This window comes from Lissotriton helveticus, chromosome 3_1 (assembly GCF_964261635.1).
Source record: "Lissotriton helveticus chromosome 3_1, aLisHel1.1, whole genome shotgun sequence".
Lineage (NCBI taxonomy): Eukaryota > Metazoa > Chordata > Amphibia > Caudata > Salamandridae > Lissotriton > Lissotriton helveticus.
The window spans coordinates 1,826,239,105-1,826,258,124 of record NC_136061.1 but is presented as its reverse complement, the minus strand read 5'-3'; the positions used below and the strand labels follow the sequence as shown (position 1 = coordinate 1,826,258,124).

The 19,020-nt window shown below is 46.0% G+C and overlaps 1 protein-coding gene and 1 long non-coding RNA gene across 2 annotated transcripts; both read left to right on the top strand.

Annotated features, from left to right (window-relative positions):
• Nucleotides 1-5,099: 5,099 nt before the first annotated feature.
• LOC144823868 (uncharacterized) lies at nucleotides 5,100-10,540 on the top strand. The gene is made up of 3 exons (XR_013608848.1): nucleotides 5,100-5,268; nucleotides 8,998-9,030; nucleotides 10,397-10,540. It is a non-coding gene; the product is annotated as an uncharacterized LOC144823868 (long non-coding RNA).
• A 146-nt stretch (nucleotides 10,541-10,686) lies between these two features.
• TNNI2 (troponin I2, fast skeletal type) lies at nucleotides 10,687-15,540 on the top strand. Its single transcript, XM_078682747.1, has 5 exons — nucleotides 10,687-10,833; nucleotides 11,839-11,967; nucleotides 12,473-12,562; nucleotides 13,762-13,938; nucleotides 15,142-15,540. Exons 2-5 carry the CDS (start codon nucleotides 11,845-11,847, stop codon nucleotides 15,235-15,237), a joined length of 486 nt encoding a protein of 161 aa, XP_078538873.1. The 5' UTR covers nucleotides 10,687-10,833; nucleotides 11,839-11,844; the 3' UTR covers nucleotides 15,238-15,540.
• Nucleotides 15,541-19,020: the final 3,480 nt, after the last annotated feature.

The following is a 19,020-nucleotide window of genomic DNA, read 5'->3' as shown; positions in this document are numbered from 1 at the left end:
TTGACAGATCATCCCAAAACTTTCCACATACCAGCTGCACTAATTATAGCAAACGTTTTGAAAATTTCGTAAAGATTTGTTAAGCAGCACTAAAGTTATTGGCAAAATAAATAATGTATTTGCTATGGAAACTAGGTCCTAACTCTAACTACCTACTGGCGAGCACCAGTAGTCAATATATATATATTTGTACATAAGATACCCTGAGACCTAAGAGGACATTTAGTCCTATTTCTATTTCTGTGCCTGTCCCGGTTTTTCGTTCTGAAAATCTGGTCACCCTACTCTAACTGAGCATCCCCCAGTTTGAAAAAATGGCCACTGTGGCATTAGCACCATACTCTGACTGAGCACACCCCATCTCAGTATTATTGTACGTATGTATTACTCAAATCAGGATTGACTGAGGTATATGTTGAGAACTTTGTAGATTACGCATTTCGTGTGAGTTAGTACATGATTCAGATCCTGTTGGTGCATTGTGGGTTGCATAGATGTTCCTGTATTAGTACACTAGCGTATGACGGAAATTGGGTAGATGAACCAATGCATGATGCAAGCCAGGATTGGGGTGTGTTGTGAGAGCTAGGTTGATTGTCTCAGAAGTGAGAAGCTGAAGGGAGCCTTCTGGTGCAAGCCACAGTAAAGAGACGTTGTGGATGTGCTGAAGGGCAAGTAGCAAAGTCTGACTGTTGACATTTTGTCACGTGTTAAATTCCAAATATGATCCATTTTAAAGCACAAGAAAACTGGAGCACCAGCTACACTGTCTTTTGCATATGGATAATAAATAATAAAAAATGCGCCTTGTGTTTACTTATGTTGCTATATGTTAATGACAGAAGAGGTGTCTTTCCATATCTGAATACAGACGCTCCTCCCTTTGGTACGACTAAAGGCCTTCTTCCGTTGACCCAATCCACCACTGACCGCTGGTCGCACTGTCCATTCTCGTTGCCTGCGCTGAACTCCTGGTGGAATCGTAAAATGACCCCTTGCAGTATCCTTCTTGAAGTGCACCCCAAGAGCCAAGAAGGTCAATACCGAGGTGCATTTGCAGAGCTTCTTCTTGGCCTCAATGCAGGGACACGCAGGGTTCAGAGGGTCAAAATATGGATTCATTGCTGGAGTCGCGATTGGCTTTTAGGGTGACTGGCATGGGTGCAAATTCAGGATGGTGAGTGTAAAAATTCAAGACAAAGGGTCAAAATTCAGGACAAAAATTCAGGACAGAAGGTCAAAATTCAGGATAAAAGTTTGGGACAAAAGGTAAGTTTCACAGACACATAAGAGGAGGTCGTGCAATAGTATATAAGTAAGCCCATCCATCTTCAAACATATTCAACCATTTGCAAACCTATCCATCATGTATCTTCCATCCATCAATTCACTCATCCATCCCTCCATCCACCCTTTCACTCATCCATCCATTATCCATCCATCCACCCTTTCACCCCATCCATCTGTACACTCATCCATCCACTCTTCTACCCATCCATCCATTCACTCATCCATCCAGCCATTTACCCTTTCACCCATCCTTTCACTTACTCATTCATCCACCCAGTCACTCATTCTTCCATCCATGCATCCTTTCAGTCATTCATACAGCCTCCCTTTCTCTCTCCATTGACCCTTTCCCTGAGCCACCCTTGCTTCCATCCATCCATCTACTCATCCAGTCATGAATCTATCCATTGACCCTATCACTCATCTATCCTTACTCTCATCCATCCACCATTTCACTCCTTCACACATCTATCCATCCTTTTGTCCATCTACCCTCCCTTTCACTCACTCATCCATCCTTACATCCACCCTTTCACTCATCCATCCACTCATTCACTTGCCCATCATCCACCCATTCACTTGCCCATCATCCACCCTTTCACTCATCCATCCATCCATCCTTTCACAAATCCATCCACCCTTTTACCCATCCATCTACCCTGCCACCCATACATCCATCTACCCTGCCACCCATACCTCCATCTATTTACCTTGTCTCTCGTCCATCCTTCCACTCGTTGATCCATCCATCCATCCTCTCTCAGTCTCCATCCACTCAACCTTTCATTAATCCATTCACCCTTTCACTAATCCATCCACCCATCCCTTCACTTACTCACACGCCCACCTTTTCATATTAATAATGAGCTGAACCTTTGTCTGCAGAGTTGCAGACAGAAGAGACCCATCAAGAACTTCACCCTTGCTGAAGTTCCTAAAGCAAGGAGTGGGGGTAGAGTTCACTATGCCCCTGCACATTGGCAATCTGAAAAAGTGGAAGTCATGAGTGTTTTTTATGATGCATGGTGCAAGGACGGGGGTGGCTGTGACATGGTGTTGTTTCCAAGGCTTTAAGTGGGATGAAAAAACTGGGGGGGGGGCTCTCTCCAAATGGGGTGTTCGATGTCATTAAGGGCCTGGCTTAAAACACCTAAGCTAAAAATCTACGCTTAGTATAGTGTAGCACCCGACTGGTATTTTGCCTCTTCTGTCATTGTACCAGATAACACAAGTAACGTTACACCTGCATCAAGCCAGAACTATTGGCTTTGTCAATTGTTGTTAGTTACATAAAATAAAAAAGCAGCAACCATGGCTTTGTTGAATATATTATTGAAAATGCATCAGTTCTAAAATGATGAGACTGCAAGAACTCTATCCCTTCTTTTTAACTTTTGTTCACCAGCTTCTTTTCTTGAACTGGATTCCCATGTAGCAGCTTTGGCATGTTTGCACATTTCTTCCGTCTGACAGAATGCCCTGCCCTAGACCGAGGCTGGAGGAGGCCACCACATGCTGTAACACCCCAGACGGGCCCATCGTCATTCTGTATGTGGCAATCATCAGCCACAGACAGAATGAAAATGGGCAGGTGGGGCTGCTCTTGTGCTCCCAGGAAGAGTGTGAGGCGGGCCCATTAGGGAGCTGAGGCTTCATGCAGGGGAACAGTGCTGTTCCCAAATGTTCAAAATTACGGACAAAAGGCGAACGTAAAAGGGATCCTCACGGACAACTGACGTCAGGTCCAAATTAAGGATGGTCGTGAAATTTACGGACGGTTGGTCACCCTATTGGCTTTCCATGCCAAAATAGCAGGGGTTCTGTAAGTTAATCGGAATATGCTTGGAAAGGGGTTCCTCCAGTGTAACGATAGCCCCCGCAGTGCGGTGGGGACCCCGAGCTCCAGGGGGCCCCTCCGTAACTATCATGGGCGGTGGCTCCCTAGCCTATGAGCTCTAGACTAGGTCCGGAGTCTAGGGGGGGGACTCCACCATGTACTTTGCATGGTGGCAGGGCTTAAATTTCCTTACACCACCTGGCCAGGGTTTAAGTGGGATAGAAACAGGGGGGAGGGAGGGGGGTCTCTCAAGGGGACGTGGTCAATTTAATTAAGGGTGTGGCTTAAAAACACATAATAACAATCTGTGCTTAGAATAGTGTGCCGCTCCAACTGGTATTTTGCTGATTCTGTCATTGCATCCAGGTATATAATACAACAAGTAACATCACACCTACAACAAGGTAGGACTATTGGCTTTGTCAATGGTTCTTAGGTGTATAAGATAAATCAGCAACAGATATGGCTTAGTTATATAGAATATTGAAAATGCTTCAGTTCTGAAATGATGAGACTGTGAAAGAGCTAGCAAAGAGTCTCTTTGAAGTTACAACAAAGGGAGTGAAGGGTGGTGCTGCTACAGATTTAAGATTTTTTTTCTCCCCCTAACGGTGAGGACAAAAATGGAGAGCCTGATAGACACCTGTGCTGAGCACTGGCAGGACCCGGCCCACTTAAGGCCCTGCCCCTGGTTCTCCTTACTGAAACAGCTCAGTACTGTGGGAATGAAAACAGTGGTCCGTGACCAACAATTGAAAAGATAACAATTTATGTTGCATAAAACATTACAACTTGGTTATCAAATAACATAAGAGATATTAATGAGTGCACACTGAAATTTACAGAATACTTGTAAAACCTATATGGACAGGCTTGCATTAACTGGTCTTTGTTATCAGTAATTGTAAAAATATCGAAGTGACTATCCTTTACTCTTTGATTCACACTTTCACTACCCAACACCACTATCCTCTTATCCTTTCACCTTTCCTTTCGCGCGCAACCTAGGATCATTGCTAAAGCATTTTTGATTTGTTCTAAAATAAAAATTGTGTAATTGATTACATAGTTTGGCGCTTGTTTCTTGTGTGGTCTATTAACTTGTTTAGATGCATAAATAGGTATTATGTACATGCATTAATATCTCTTATGTTATTTGACCAAGTTGTAATGTTTTATGCAACATAAATTGTTATCTTTTCAATTGTTGGCCACGGACCACTGTTTTCATTCCCGTATTGCGCCCAGGTCCGGCTTGACTTTAGGGGCTACCCCATTATCTATAATAGCTCAGTACTGTGGGCAGGGTCGGACTAGCCTTTAGGGCAAGCAGGCAGGGCGGGGGTTGGGGGTTCAGGGGGGGGGGGGCTCTGGTTTAATAGACCAGCGTGTGGCCTGGTTTGGGGGGAAGGTTTGGGGATCTGTATTGTGGTCTAGAGGCGGATTTTTACTGATTTCCCTGACATAAAACCACAAATCTTCTGCAGCAAACAAATGCATGCAGCAGTCTCCCACACCTTGCAAAATACCTCCACAGCGTCAGCGCCTTTATAAGTTCAAAACTGCCCTATTTGCAAACGTGGGCCTTTTTTTTTAGCTATTGGATTCGCTAATAGACCACTTTTATTTTGTTGCCCGGGCTTATTTTGTGTCCCAGCCTGACCTTGACTGCGGGCCAATACTGGGGTGCATTAGAAGAGCTGTGTGTGTCACAGGGCTGGAGGAGCGGTGGGTACATTGGAAGAGCTGTGTGTGTCACAGGGCTGGAGGAGCGGTGATGCCCTGAGAGGTGGAATAGCCGAGCCATGAATGAGGCGCATCGCTTGACCCTGCTTGAGATGTATCAGCGGAGCTGCGCGTGTCTCAGCTCTGCCCTCACGGGCTCCTTCTGTCCCCTCCGGCCCCTCCTCCGCCCTGCTTTAAGGCCCTTGCTCGGATGGCTTCGAGGGGGGGCGGGGGTGTCAGTATTTCAGGACTCCAGCCTCCATTGGCCCGAAGAGTCTTGCATGCCCATAAAGAGAGGCCGGCCTCTGCTACCCCCTCGGAGGAGTCCATTTATACCCCCCCTGCCCCCCCAGCTGCCCGTGGCTCCCAGTCTCTTCAGCGTTCTCCACCAGCGTGGGCTCTTTCTCCTGGGGCAGGTGAGCCGTGTGTGTGCAGCCAGCTCCGACCGGCACCTGGGGTGGGTGCTGCTGCGGGGTACGGGGAGGGGCGCTCGGAGGGAGGATACAAACTAGAGGGGCACTCGTGAGGTGGCGCCTGAGCACTGCAGAGGGGCGCAATAAAGGCGTCTTTACAGCGCTATAGAGGAAAAAGCTCTAAAAGGTGTTGTGAAGCGCTATAAAAGTGAAGGCAGTATAAAGGAGTCCTGCAGTGCTTTCGAAGGGTTCTCATAGTAGAGGGGAGGAGAGGAAAGGGAGTTTGAGGGGGTCACGCCCCACTGGGGCTCGACTCTCCAGGCGTAAGAAGCGTTTGCAGTTTGTGACTCTGCCTACTGGCGCCTGGCGTTACCTGCCTCATTGTGAATGCATTCACAAGTAGGCTATGCTCGCTTTGGAGATACAGAATGGACAATACATTTAGTATTGTCAAGGCGGGGCCCTAAAAGGAGTTTGTTTATTTATGTATTTATTTATTTATTTAATGCGTTTGGGGAAGGGCAACCGCGGGCCCCACTGCACCGGGGTTCTTTATAGAGTGGCTCTTAGAAAGGAGGTGTTCTGAAGGGGTGGCTCGTAAACGACTTCAAGCGGGATGTGAACTGTATAGGGCGCCTCCTAAAAGGGGGGGGGTCAGGCAAAGCAGGGCTCTGTAGGAGCATCGCAGAAAAGTGTAGGAGGTTATGGGTGTGGGCGGGGGTCTCTGACTAGACGGCGGTAGAGAAAGGGATTTCAGCTGACGGGTCCAGGAACACGGAGGCTGCATGAAAGAGGCCGGGGAGAAGGACCGTCCTGTCAGGGGGTCCAAATAAAAGGGGGCTCAGTGCACGTGCAGTGAGACCACAAAGGATGGGTGCTCTGCGTGAGAACTACTTGAGTTGACTACAAAAGAGGGTGCAACTGCAAGGAAAAGTTAGATATATGGGTGGGCAACCATATAGAGGGGACATTTTGACGGGAGCGGGGTGTGGGGAGGGGGGAGGGGGAGATGTCCAGGGTGCATGAAGTAGGGGCGTTGGTCTAACCGGGCCCCTGGGTGCTGTGTTTGTGCAAAAATGAATTATATTATAGATGAATGGATACTTTAAAAATGGATCATATCTCCCATGCCACATAACTACCACTCATCCATACATCCCATCTCGTTCCCACCGTGCGTACTGCACATGGCAATCTTTCTGCATGATCAGTTATGTATTTATTTGTCTTTCTTGCACCTCTCGCCTGCACAATTCTCTGTTTTCCTTCGAGCATTTGTAGTCACCGCCGTTGTGCTCCCCCTCTTACCCTGTCCTAAATCCTGGCGGTTCTCATTTGAGAAGCCCCTAACGCATTTGTGGGCATAGCGCCTCGGGCTATATCGAGAATCTCTCAAGACAACAACTTAAGACCTCCAGCAACACATAAGAGACTTAAGTGTCATCTATAGAAGAAAAAAAATGCTGAACTCCCACTTCGAGCGCCTGTCAGCCAACTCGTCAGAAACTGCCATTTGAGGCGTCTGTCAGCTATTTGTAGCGCTTTGCCCACAGTGCGTCACTCACACAATAAATGTACCCCATCCACGCCAGAGCTAGGCGCGGAGCAATATTCAGGGGCGGGGCGCGGGGAAGGTGCCATGACGAGTCTGGAGAGGCAGGTGTTCTCCTCGGAGGGGGGTTGGCCGAGAGAAAGGCTGGGCGTCATTTCAGCCGCTCCAGTCCGCCTTGGGCACCCTGTGTTGGTCCAAAGATGTGCCCAAGCCCCCTCCTGACCCGCTGGGGGATTGAGACAGGTATCCGAGGCGGGGAGTCAGCTGCTGCTCCTTGGAAGGGCCTGGGACATTTTTAGAAGCAGCCCGAGGCTCCCAGCACATTGTGAGAGGCTCGAGTTTCACCTCAGGGGCAGCAGGCCTAATCTTCCATCAAAGGGAATAGGATGCGCTGCATTCCCACCATTTTGGAAGGGTCACAGGAATTATGCGGTAGAGGAGGATTAAGATATGCGAGAGGGTTGACTAGATTATGTGGCAAGGAAAGGCAAATGATGGGACATAACGAGGCACCTTTTGTGATACTAGGAGTTCATTATTTTGTACTTTGAACACTTGCTGGGCAACGATTTAACCTTATGGTACCAGTTTAACATCCAAATACAGAAATAAGCAATTGAAAGATGACCAGTCAACCTTTGCGAAGGGCTTTCCACTATGCAGGGACATTTGTCACCATGCTTTAGTAATTTTTGATCCGTTTGAGATCAAAACTCTTTTTTTTGGTCAAAATCTGCAGATTATGCACCAGATCACGGGTTAATTGGCAAATGCAGCAAATTCATATTTATGTGAAAAACGCTGCTGCCATAGAACCACATTTATTCCAGTGGCCCTGCATTCTCGAGATACATGCTTGTTCGGAGTAGTGGCACTGATACTCTGGGAGATCTATTGTGTGGCCTCTCTGGTGCCTCCCCGAAACCTCCTGTGTAAGGTCTCACTTTAGACTTTTGTCTAGTACCTGGGGCCTCATGAGGTATTTTTGTCACTAGGCCTTTCTGGGGGTCTCCTGTCCTGTCCAGTATTGAACCCTCTAGAGGCTTCTCAATCAATCAATCAGTAAATTGGTAGAGCGCTTCTTGTTCCCCATGAGGGTATCCAGGCGCTGCAGGGCCAAGTTGCTTAGCCGAATAGCCAGGCCTTCAGGGACTTTAGAAACTTCTGCAACCCGAGGCCTCCCAGGAGTCTCCTGGCCTCTCTCTGCAGGGCAGTCAACCACATAGCTCTTCTGTAGGCTGCAACCTTGTCCACTGGACCATCTTGTCCAACACCTACCTCTCTGGACGTATTGCTTTACCCAGTCACAGGTCTCTCTCCTCTTTTCCTAATCCTTTATGTGCGTAAAAAACACTGTCCCACTCTTGTCATCACTGTCCCACTCTTGTCATCACTGTCCCACTCTTATCATCACTGTCCCACTCTTATCATCACTGTCCCACTCTTATCAACATTACTGCATAAACACCCACTTTCCCACTCTTATCACCACTGTCCTACTATTGGCACCACAGTCCCACTCTTATCAAAAGCCCTGCATAAACACCCACTGCCCCATTCTTATCACCAGTGTTCAACTATTGTCATTACTGCCCCACTATTGTTACCACTGTCCACTCATCAATATTACTGCATAAACACCAACTGCCCCATTCTCATCACCAATGTCCCACTATTATCACTACTGTTCCACTGTTATCACTACTGTCTCACTATTATCACCAGTCTCACTATTATCACTAGTGCTGCTTGAACGCCCGCTGTTCTGTTATTTTCAGTCTCTGTGCACAAACATGCTCTGCATGCATCATTATTTCTTTGCACAAAACCCTCTCTTTTGTGCTCAGTGCTCTAATCTTTGTATCCTGTGGTGTCATTCTCAGTACACACCAACCATATATCCTGTTCTGAGTATTCTTTTCTCCGTTCATAAGTACACCTTCTTCGCTCTCACTGCTCTTTTTTCTGTGCTGTGGTATATTTCACATGCTCTCACCGCTCCCTTCTCTGTGATTTTGTACACTTTATTCTTTGCTCTCTTCTCTGTGCTTTTATACACTTCATCATGCGCTCACCGCTCCCTTCTGTGTACACTTGATCCTGCTCTCACCACTCTCTGCGCAGCGCATGTGTTTCCTCAAACCTGGTGACTTACAAGTTTCTTCTTTTTTTTCTTGCAGGTTCTAGATCAAAGAAGTCAAGATGGGTGAAGAGTAAGTGTCTTTCACCTCCTGTTTCATTAAGGAAGTCACGTGCTTTGTGGTGTGCTAGCCTCTTCCGGCTGCGAAAGACAAGCGCGGGCTCTTGCAAGCGTCAGGCTCTACCTTTGCAGGCGGGATGCCTCACAGCCTTGGGCAGGCTGTATATTGTCTATCATATGCCCCAGTCGCCTTGCAGACAGAAGGCCAAGGAACTGGAGGGCTGTGCAGGCAGAATGCACTGTATTATGGGAAATGGAGGCCTTTGCAAAAGGCACATTGTATTGGGAGCTGGAGGCCTGTACAGGCAGAAGCTGTCACTTCTAGGTCTTGGAGGCCTATGCTGGCAGAATGGTGTCTCCTATGGGCCTCGGAGCCTTGCGTAGACAGAAGATTGCTGCTCCAGCACCTCAGAGACCAATGAAGGCTGAAGACTGCCCCTCCCAGGCTCTAGAGGCTGGCATAGATTGAAAGCTGTCTGCGGCCAAAAGGATGTCTCTTATAGGGTTCAAGTGCGACCTGTGCAGTTAGAAAACCATCTCTGATGGGTGGCACGCTCTGCTGCTGCAGATATGTCATTCAGAGGGCTCGAGCTCTGTCTGTAGACAGGTAACCGCTTTGCAGAGGGAGCTGTCTGTATTCAAATAGTGCATGGGCCTACACGGCTCAGTAGGCTACTACTAAGAGAAAAGAGGAATAACAACTCACAGTCTAGGTTTGGTGTTGAGGTCCGCAGGATGATGTGATCTTATGTTGGCTAGTCCCGCTCTATGAGTGACAGTTGCACATACAGGAGCCAGAAGGCATATCTTACGATGCGGTCCAGAGCGGCCGGCCCTATGGTTACCCTCTGGATGCCAAAGCCTAATTTCCTGCATGAGAAACTCCACAAAAGTTCACTGTCCTTCAGTGAGCCCAGGGCCTATTGATTCGGCACTGGCTGCTGTGTATATCTGGAGCTTATACATGTTCTCAGAAACAGATGTTTGGCTTCAGTGTCTATCTAGAGTTTCTGCAAATGATCAGGCGTAGAGCCTCGGCTAATAGACAAGCTGGGGATGCGGAAGATTGATAGAAATTTGGGCAGGTTGACGCCCCAATGAAGATGATACATACATGTTCTCCTGGGCTAGGGAAGTGTAGCAGGAAATGTAAATGTTTTAAGGGGTTTTAAAGGGTATTGGAGGTGGTTGGTTGGGTTAGCAGATGGTGATTGGGGTCTGGTGCACACTTGTGTATTTTTCTGATGTATCGATGCTGCGTTGGGTTTCAATGTGGGGTGGAGGATATGTGCAACCAACCAAACATATGTCGATGATGATAAAGTAATACCCTTTTCTTTCTCTTTCTCTCCCTTTTCTCCTTATGTTCTTTCATGCAGCGATGATGTAAGTCTTCCTTATTTCTTGTCATCTGAGCGTTGTTTGTGAGGCACCTTGACTCCTTTATATGATCTTAAGTTCTAGTTCTGCATGAACATGCGAATCTGGGTGATGCCTCCAGTGCCCCTTGCATGCATCTTAATCACCTATGGGGGTGTCCCACAGCAGCGTTTGGGTCCTCCAAGTGCAGCTAGCCTTGTTCTTGTTGGAGTTGTGAAGGATCTGATGCAGGGAAGATCTTCTGAGAGTGATGGCATTGTTCTCCCTTTGCCATCAGGAAATTCTTAGGGTCAAACTCTGACTAGCTGGCCAGGGAGTGTGATGGGTAACATGGGCCCCTCTCCACTGCGCTTCCTTTAATCTGTATTTTTATTTCTCTTTTTTTCATCTGCAGAAGAAGCCCAAGATCTCCAACCAGCGCAAGCAGCATCTTAAGGTGAGTTAGATTCTAAGGAGAGTGTCACTCCAACACCAGTTCATCTACTGTTCCTCTACCACCAGGGCCACTACAGCATCCCAAGAGCCAGAACTCCTTCAGCTTCTTCAACAGTATCATTTGTGCAGCATGCCACACAGGCAACACTCCTGCAGCATCCCCTAAATGTAGCACCTCAACAGCAGCATATGTACAACATGCCAAATTGCATCAACCACACCCAACACAGCCGCAGCACCACTTCAGCATCACCCACGGCTTGTATTAGTACAATCAGTGTTCCTTCCGCATCCACCAGGAGATTGTTTAGTGCATTTTACAAAACCAGCAGACCGACTACACCATCTACAGCCACCACGTCTACTACACCCTTCAGCCAGCACACCAGCTGCATCCACCACCACCAGCACTCCCACAGCATCTCTTGCACAAGAGTTAATAAATTCTCTCCCATGGCCAGCAATACTACAGCATCGCCACAGTCAGCTATCATGCAGTACCAGAAACAATGATAAACCAACAGCATTTGAGAGGCACTTACTCCATTCCTCAAAGCCATCCTTATGATATAATCCCACTCTCGCAGCGTGCCTATTGCATTCATCACAGCCACAGCTAATACTAGGTGCCCCGAAGAGTCAATACACCCACAGTAACCCCCACAGCCAATGCTCCTACATCATCCAATCAAAGTCTGCACTCCTAATGCTCCCCTCTACTTCCCACCACTCCTACTGCACCCCCCAGAGTCAATGCTCCTACTGCATCCCCCAGAGCTGGTAACCCTACTACATCCAGACACAGTCAGCACTCCTAATGTTCCCCTCCACACCCACAACCCCTAATGCTTCGGTCGTCACTCTACCAAGGCCCATAAATACCCCCACACACGGGGAATCCATCTACATTCCAAAAGCCAGGATCCCTAAATCTTGTATCTCAATCACTACTCTTGTCCTGCACCCCCTTCCTGATTCCTAATATATCTTCCTGTCTGCTTCACAGAGTTTGATGCTGCAAGTCGCTAAGACTGCACTAGAGAAAGAAGAACAAGACATCGCTGCTGAAAAGGAGAGGTACCTGGCAGAGCATTGCCCGCCCCTGAGCTTGCCAGGCTCCCTGCAAGATCTGCAGGTTAGTTAAGTCAGTCAAAGCCTCCCGCGTAGAACTACTGTGAACTGAGTGCAACGTCAAGAAGTCAAGACCTCTACCAGCGGATCTGGGTCTGGTCTTTTCAGTGCACCAAACTATGGGCGCCAGTCCAGGTTTCCTGGCAGAGAGGTCCACCACTGTACTTTGTGTACTGCACCAACTACCAGGGATGCTTTTAGTCATGTTCCATATGTCTATGGTAGTTTGTAAAGCAGCACATGGTTAGACCTTAGAGATGTATAATGTCTCCAATTTTTGCAGAAATGTGGTTGATGGAACCTCGACTCGTAAATGCTGGGAAGACTCGCAGTTGGGTGAACTTGTTGATCCTTTGGGTTAGGTATCAATGAGGGTAGGGGAGGAGGAAGAAGACTGGTCAAGTTGCGTGGATGACAGAGACTTCCGTGACACAATGTGGATTAGGTTGAACGTTGAGTTGGGGGCATTTGTCTCAGCTAAACTGAGGTTTCTGGCATTTTTCTTTCAGGAATATTGCAAAAAGTTACACGCCAAGATAGATGAGGTGGATGAAGAAAGATACGACATGGAACAGAAGGTGCAGAAGAGCAGCAAAGAGGTAATTTCTTCATTCTCAAGCTCTTCTCGTCATTCAAGGGGATCATTCCCATTGGCTGCTCTCATATATAGGCTACCCCACCCCTATTGACTTGCCCTCCTATACTATATGTTATTCTCCCAGCAAGAAAATCCTATCTCCACTATGCTTTTGTCCATGCAATACCCCACACCGCCTGTGTTTCCAACCAGATAATGTCACCTGAACTGTGCTTCATTACAAACTGTCCCACCCATTGCCTATTTGTTCAGCCACAGTACTTAACTATTCCCCACATTGGTTATGCTTCCGGTCTGGACTGAGTTCCCACCCAAACTAACCTTCCCATCATAATCCATCCAGAATATACTCACGGATTATGCTTGTCCACAACCTGTGATCCTGGGAGGGACTGTGCTTCCACACAGACTGTTCTCCTCCACAAACTTTGTTTTGACAAAGTATATAGGCCAGCAGCTTGAGGAGCGGGGGGTTTAACAAGGTTTAAAGTGCCACATGGTGAATTGGGGCAGAGCATTCCACAATTGAAAGGGGATTCCAGTTTAAAAATATATTGCCAGGACGACGAGACTGGGTTTCAGGTTGCTGTGTGGAATATAGTTTTACTGACTTGAAGAGTGTTGTTTAATGGGTTGGGGATAGAGGTTTGTAGGGTTCAAAGGGGTTTATTGGCTTGAAAAGAATGGTTCTCGTGTCTGAGAAGGTTTTGCTGTGCTGATGAGACTAATTTTCTAGTTCAAAGACACCTGTTTGTCGAGTTGATGACATAGTTTTACCGACTTGAAAAGAGGAGTCAGATGTGTTGAAAATGGGGATGTGCCAGGTTTCCTGCCGTGACAATAATGCTTTTCTGGTTAATGAGAGGGTTTCTATAAGTTGAGGGCAATGAGTTAGAGGGTGGTTTGCTAGGTTTTAGGGGGTTTACCACTTGATTACCAGCTATTTTTGGGGAGTGCATTCAGATGTTTGAGTGTCTGAAGGCACCGGCTGGGTGAAAAGGTGAAGCACTCACTAAGTACATTGTGCAAGGATAGCCTGTGTTAATTGTTGATATTATGCCTCTGTTGATAGGGAGTTATACGGATTTTGACAATACTAAGTGCCTTTTTTGCTTGGGCTCTCGGATAGTCTACATGCAAAGGTGTACCCCTATCTTTCTCTGACATGTTCCTTTCTGACCTTCTTTCCTCCTCTTTCAGCTGGAAGATTTGAACCAGAAGATCTTTGACCTGAGAGGCAAGTTCAAGAGGCCACCACTGAAGAGAGTGCGCATGTCTGCTGATGCCATGCTGCGCGCTCTGCTGGGCTCCAAACACAAGGTCAACATGGAGCTCCGTGCCAACCTGAAGCAGGTCAAGAAAGAAGACACAGACAAGGTATGAAACCAGTCATTTGTCTTAGCATGATCCTGAAAATCTAGAAACACTGCTCTACCTTTCTGCAGAGTTCACCACTAGGTGTCTTGTCCACCTGGAAAGTCACTCAATGCCTTGGTAGCAGTTTGACACGTTTGTCCAGCTCGTTTTACAGCTTTCTAGATCTTTGACACTCCATGTTTTGTTGGTTTGGAGGCAAAAGAGAGTGCCAACTGGGCTCCACAAGGCCACTAATATCTCCTATGCCCCAGCACCGCTGCAGTATTGGCAGTTATGCCCTGACTTCTTGTATTGCTAAATGTTGCTGTTGGGCCTCCTAGCTCTACACCCCTGTGCGCCCTATTAGCTCATTGGCATAAGTTTTCCTGCTAGCTCTATGCCATTCTGTTCCCTGCGAACTCAATGTCATTTCAACTGCTGCTGGCTTTGTCAGCATCTGCCCTGCCAGCTCAGTGGCACTCCCTGTCCTTCTAGCTTCGTGTCACTCGTTTTCTGCTAACTTTATGTCCCTGCTTTATCAAAACTCGAAGACATTGCATTGTCGAGCATTTATGTGTCTGCTAACTTGATGTAGCTCCATATCACATGTCACACTTATACTTATTTCAGATCACTTCATGTCCTGCTAGCTCAGACTTGCCAGTTCTTTCACTCTGTGTTTTGCTAGCTTTAAGTCAGTGCTAGTTTCATGCCATTCTTAGTCTTCCTAACTCTGTGTCATTGTTTCTGCTAGTTCCATGTCACTTTATACCTTGCTAGCTCTATATCTTTCTGTCTAGGTCAGACAGCCACCAAAAACATAAGCCGGGTCACTAAAATAGAAGTGTCCCCCATTAGCGAAGCATATCGGCAAAAAAGTTGTAATATCAAAGAACTCAACCGAAAAACCGGCCTACCTGTCCATAAAACAGTCCTACAACTGCTAAAACAACCAGCACACGCACAAACACACACACTGGTGTGTCAAACCAGCCCACCAGGCACCGCCTGATTGCCTTATAGGCCAGCCCGACCCTGTGTTCTCTGTAAGCTCAATGTCAACAGTGTCACATTTTGTTTTGCGGTGTCATTCTGTTCCCTGCTACCTCCACGTCACGTTACGTTACGTCACGTCACGCTCACACTGCCCTTCCGTGTCCCTCTCTCACTGCTCGATATAGGCCGCATGACGTCTGACGCTCTTTTCTCTTCTCTCTCCTCAAGGAGAAGGATCTGCGCGACGTCGGAGACTGGCGTAAGAATATTGAAGAGAAGTCCGGCATGGAAGGCAGGAAGAAGATGTTCGAGTCCGAGGCCTAAGTTTGCGCCTTCTCCCCTTCCTTCATGTATTTATTATCACAGTCTTACGTCCCCCTCTTGACCCCACCCCCTTCAGCTGTGCTCTCCAGAGGCCCCACGCTGTGCCCTGTCTGTCCACCAACCAGTGGGGGCGGCCTCATGTCTTACTGGGCCTTTGGAGACACAGAGCAACCCTGGAGCTTGAAAGAACTCTTGCCCGATGAAACGATGTAGTTTTATAGGATAGTGTTGTTTCAAAGTGAACTTTAACGGTGTAAATAAAGCTTGGACAGCACGGTTACATTTTTAAGCCTTGGTTACTTCCTGGAGGCTGTCTTGTTTTCTCTTTTCACGTCGTCTGTCCTTCTGCTTTGTTCCTTGTCTCTCTCCCTAATACCTTCTTTACAAGCAGCTTGGTCTTTGGTGTGCTATGTACTCCACCTGATAAAATTTGGCTCTGACTTGTCAGAAGTAATGGAGTGCAATGCATATCAAGCAATTACGAGTTTTGGGGGAATAACATGCATAATTTGTTGCGTACAACACCAAAATCTGCATGTTGTGGTAAATACCAGGAATTTTCCTGCAATAAATGTCTTAATCAAGATCTATTCGGTATCAGCAGTTATTGCAATTAACAGAGTGGCTTATAATGAGGGCCAAGGTACTTTTCTTTTACTCTTTTGCTCCTTTTTCCTTCTTTTCTGTTAATATTTGTTGCTGAAGAGAGTCAGCTATGCTAGATACGTTTCCCTATTTTAGAACTTTTTCTGTCTTACATTTGTTATTTAGAACACATTGTTTTGCATTTCTTGTGCTTGGGTGTCCAGAAATGTCAAACCATCCCTTTGTGAGGCCACAGGGCATCTAGCTGACATTGCGTTTCTTTGTGGTACTTCTCATTTTACTTTTCCTGTCACGAATGCAGGGCAAGAAATACTAAAAGTGATAGAAATACATGTTTCTGCCCATCCGAGGTACCTCCGTTTTTATCATGTAGCCACCAGCTGAATTCAGGGATCCCAAGTTGCACACTATCATGTTTGGAGATGTGACATTGCCTCCAAATAGTGCAATAATATCAAATTGTGTAATGCTTATATATTCCTAGTAGTCCTTCTATGAGAGAACACTGAGCTGTCAGTATTACGATATGCAGAGTTTTGGTATTAATAAAAAAGAAGCACATTTGATTCCAGGGCAGCACAGGAAGAAGGCAAGTCTTAACTAAATGTCTCTGAGTTGGAACATCTTGGGGGATGTGAGCCTCACCTTCTCACACTAATAAACATTGTCATTTCCCATGTTGGGAAATCATCCCAGAATATGGGATGTACCAATGTGACCTGATTTCACAATTGACGTCACTGATGAGTGTGAAAAATTAGATCTCAAACCAACCTGGTGATAACAAGCACAAGTTCAAGGAGCGCGGGTGCTCTGATTGGTCTCTTGGTGCTAGACTGTGAGAAGTGAATCGCATGATCATGCAGGCGGTTTACAAAGAAATAGAAAAGGGACTGATAAAAAAGGCAGCTTTTAGCTGCTTGGCGGAAGCTGATGTGATTTTCATGTGATCTGTGATCACGAATGCTGGGGAAAGGTTAGTATGAACACATCTGGTTTCCCATAAACTAGAATCTCAAAAATGTAGCTGGAGCACAATTTGAGAGGCAAAGAGCACTGTGAGGGGAATCATGGTTTTGCTGCTCCCTCCCAAATTATTAAATCAAGAAATTACATATTTTATTGTAGCTGTTCTGGGTAGTGCATGTTATCTGATTAGATATAATGAGTGTGGGTTAGAGAGAAAGTGCTTTAGCTCGGAATCCAACACAGCCAAGGAATGGCCGCCATCTTGTATTTTTCTAACGATGGCTATAGAATGCAGTAGCTGATAGATGAAAAAGGTCCAGGAATCAGATAAACATTTTTTATGGCGATCATATGTAATTGTATCAATTAAAGGGAGGATTGCTGTCAAAATGTTAACTGCACAGGTTATTAACAAAGGGTGGAGAATTTTTTGTGTTTTTTGGAAGACAAGTTGTCTGTTTACTTTTAATATACCAATAATCACTCACATGGCTGACAAGGATGGTGGCTGGTGAGAAGTGTTCCTTATATAAAAAATGTAAATATCTCAGATGTTTCTGAAATATTGGAACCCATGCAAACTAACTTGAATTAAGTTGAATAACTTATGCAAAAACGTAATAATGCTTGAATCTGAAATACGTTCGAGTGCACTTTGTGCGGGTTTATTTTTCATAGAAGTTGGCAAAAATTTCTATTATTTTTAGGAGTATTATTTGTTGTTGAGAGAGTTGTTACAAAGCTTGCCATGAATCACTGACAAATGTTTTGCTCTATCTAAGGCTGACCGCAAAAATGGATTCTATGTTGTAACCCTTGTCTCCCATGCACTCTGTGTAATCAAGGTGCCTGCTGGGCTTTTTCCCCAGATTAAGTTTCAAAGGTTATGTTGCCTTTTCTGTTTACTGGCCGAAGACCCCAAATACTCGCATTGCAAGGATTAAAAGACACTCGTTTGCTTGACTCTCCAGTGATAGCTATTGTTGAGCAGTCGAGAAATGCATTATCAGAGGAGGTGTGATGGTTGTAGTGGATACAGAGTAGCACATTCTATTGCAATCAATAAAGATCAATTTTCAGTCTCAAATATTGTTTTTAGTAAGAATATGTATTTATTATAGACGTGGATTAATAGAACCATTCAAAAGATGATATGTAGTGAAAACAAAAATGTCTCTAGTATATGCTGTTCATATATTGCCCCATAAACTGATTTTGCCAGAGCAGTCTTCTAAGCAGACAGGAAGACGCATACTTCCACAGAGTAAAGACATAGGGTTATCAACTTATTTGTTGGCCCAGAAGTGGCACCGGTCTGTCCCTCCTCTCGCAGTTTCACACGCTCTTGTTAGTTCATCGTTGGTTAATAGTTTCTTTTGTCATTGAGATGGAAGCTAGGCTATGAGAGAAATGAAAGGTCGAGTTACCCAGAGATGGGGAGGTGTACATGCAGCAAAAAGGCGACGGCGAGATAGAAGCTGCCGATTGGATATCACACTGCTTCCTAGCTCACCTGTGTTCAAATTAAGTAAACTGTAATGCTTGTAGCTAATGCTTCAATGATGCTGTAATCGGACATGAAAAACAATCACAGATAGCTCGACAAACAAAAAAACTTCTCTAAAGGGTTTCATGCATATCAAACTCTAGCATCTGGTCTTCCTGGAGGATTAGGGTCTGGCAGCTGTGGTTTGCTTTACTGTTAGGCATTGTGCTAGGACACCAAATCTAATATTCACACCTAAGCAGAGCAATTCGCAGACTTATACGTAACTAAAAAGACCCAGCTGGTGAGAATATTTTACTCCTTAAAAGGCTTCTGATTACACCTCTAGCCAGGATGGGCTTCCGCGATGCTCATCCAGAATTGTTGTCATATCAGATCTCTGGGAATCAAAACCTGCAGAACAAAACAAGGTGAATCAGTTTGGGAAAAACAAACCCCACTTAAGATTGGAGTTTTATTTTGGTAGTCTTGGGTTTGGGGCCTCATCTATATTCAACCTGGCTCTAATTCACGTCAATCCATTTAAACATGGGTCTCCTAATAAAATCCAAGTGCTCCCAAATGACAAGGAAATGCTCAAATATTAAATCATCTTTGTTTGAACCTGATGAAAGACAGGTATCATGAATGAAGAAGGCAAAGGTATCTGATTGGCTCTAAATCCAGACAGGGCCGGCTCCAGGGCGATCAGTGCCACTGCA

What these genes read in the sequence shown, in the direction of transcription:
- TNNI2 (XM_078682747.1), top strand. Translation starts at nt 11,845, where the DNA reads ATGCTGCAAGTCGCTAAGACTGCACTAGAGAAAGAAGAACAAGACATC. An exon ending in TGCAGAAGAGCAGCAAAGAG is followed by an intron (nt 12,563 to 13,761) that starts GTAATTTCTTCA and finishes CTCCTCTTTCAG; the next exon opens with CTGGAAGATTTGAACCAGAA. An exon ending in AGAAAGAAGACACAGACAAG is followed by an intron (nt 13,939 to 15,141) that starts GTATGAAACCAG and finishes TCTCTCCTCAAG; the next exon opens with GAGAAGGATCTGCGCGACGT.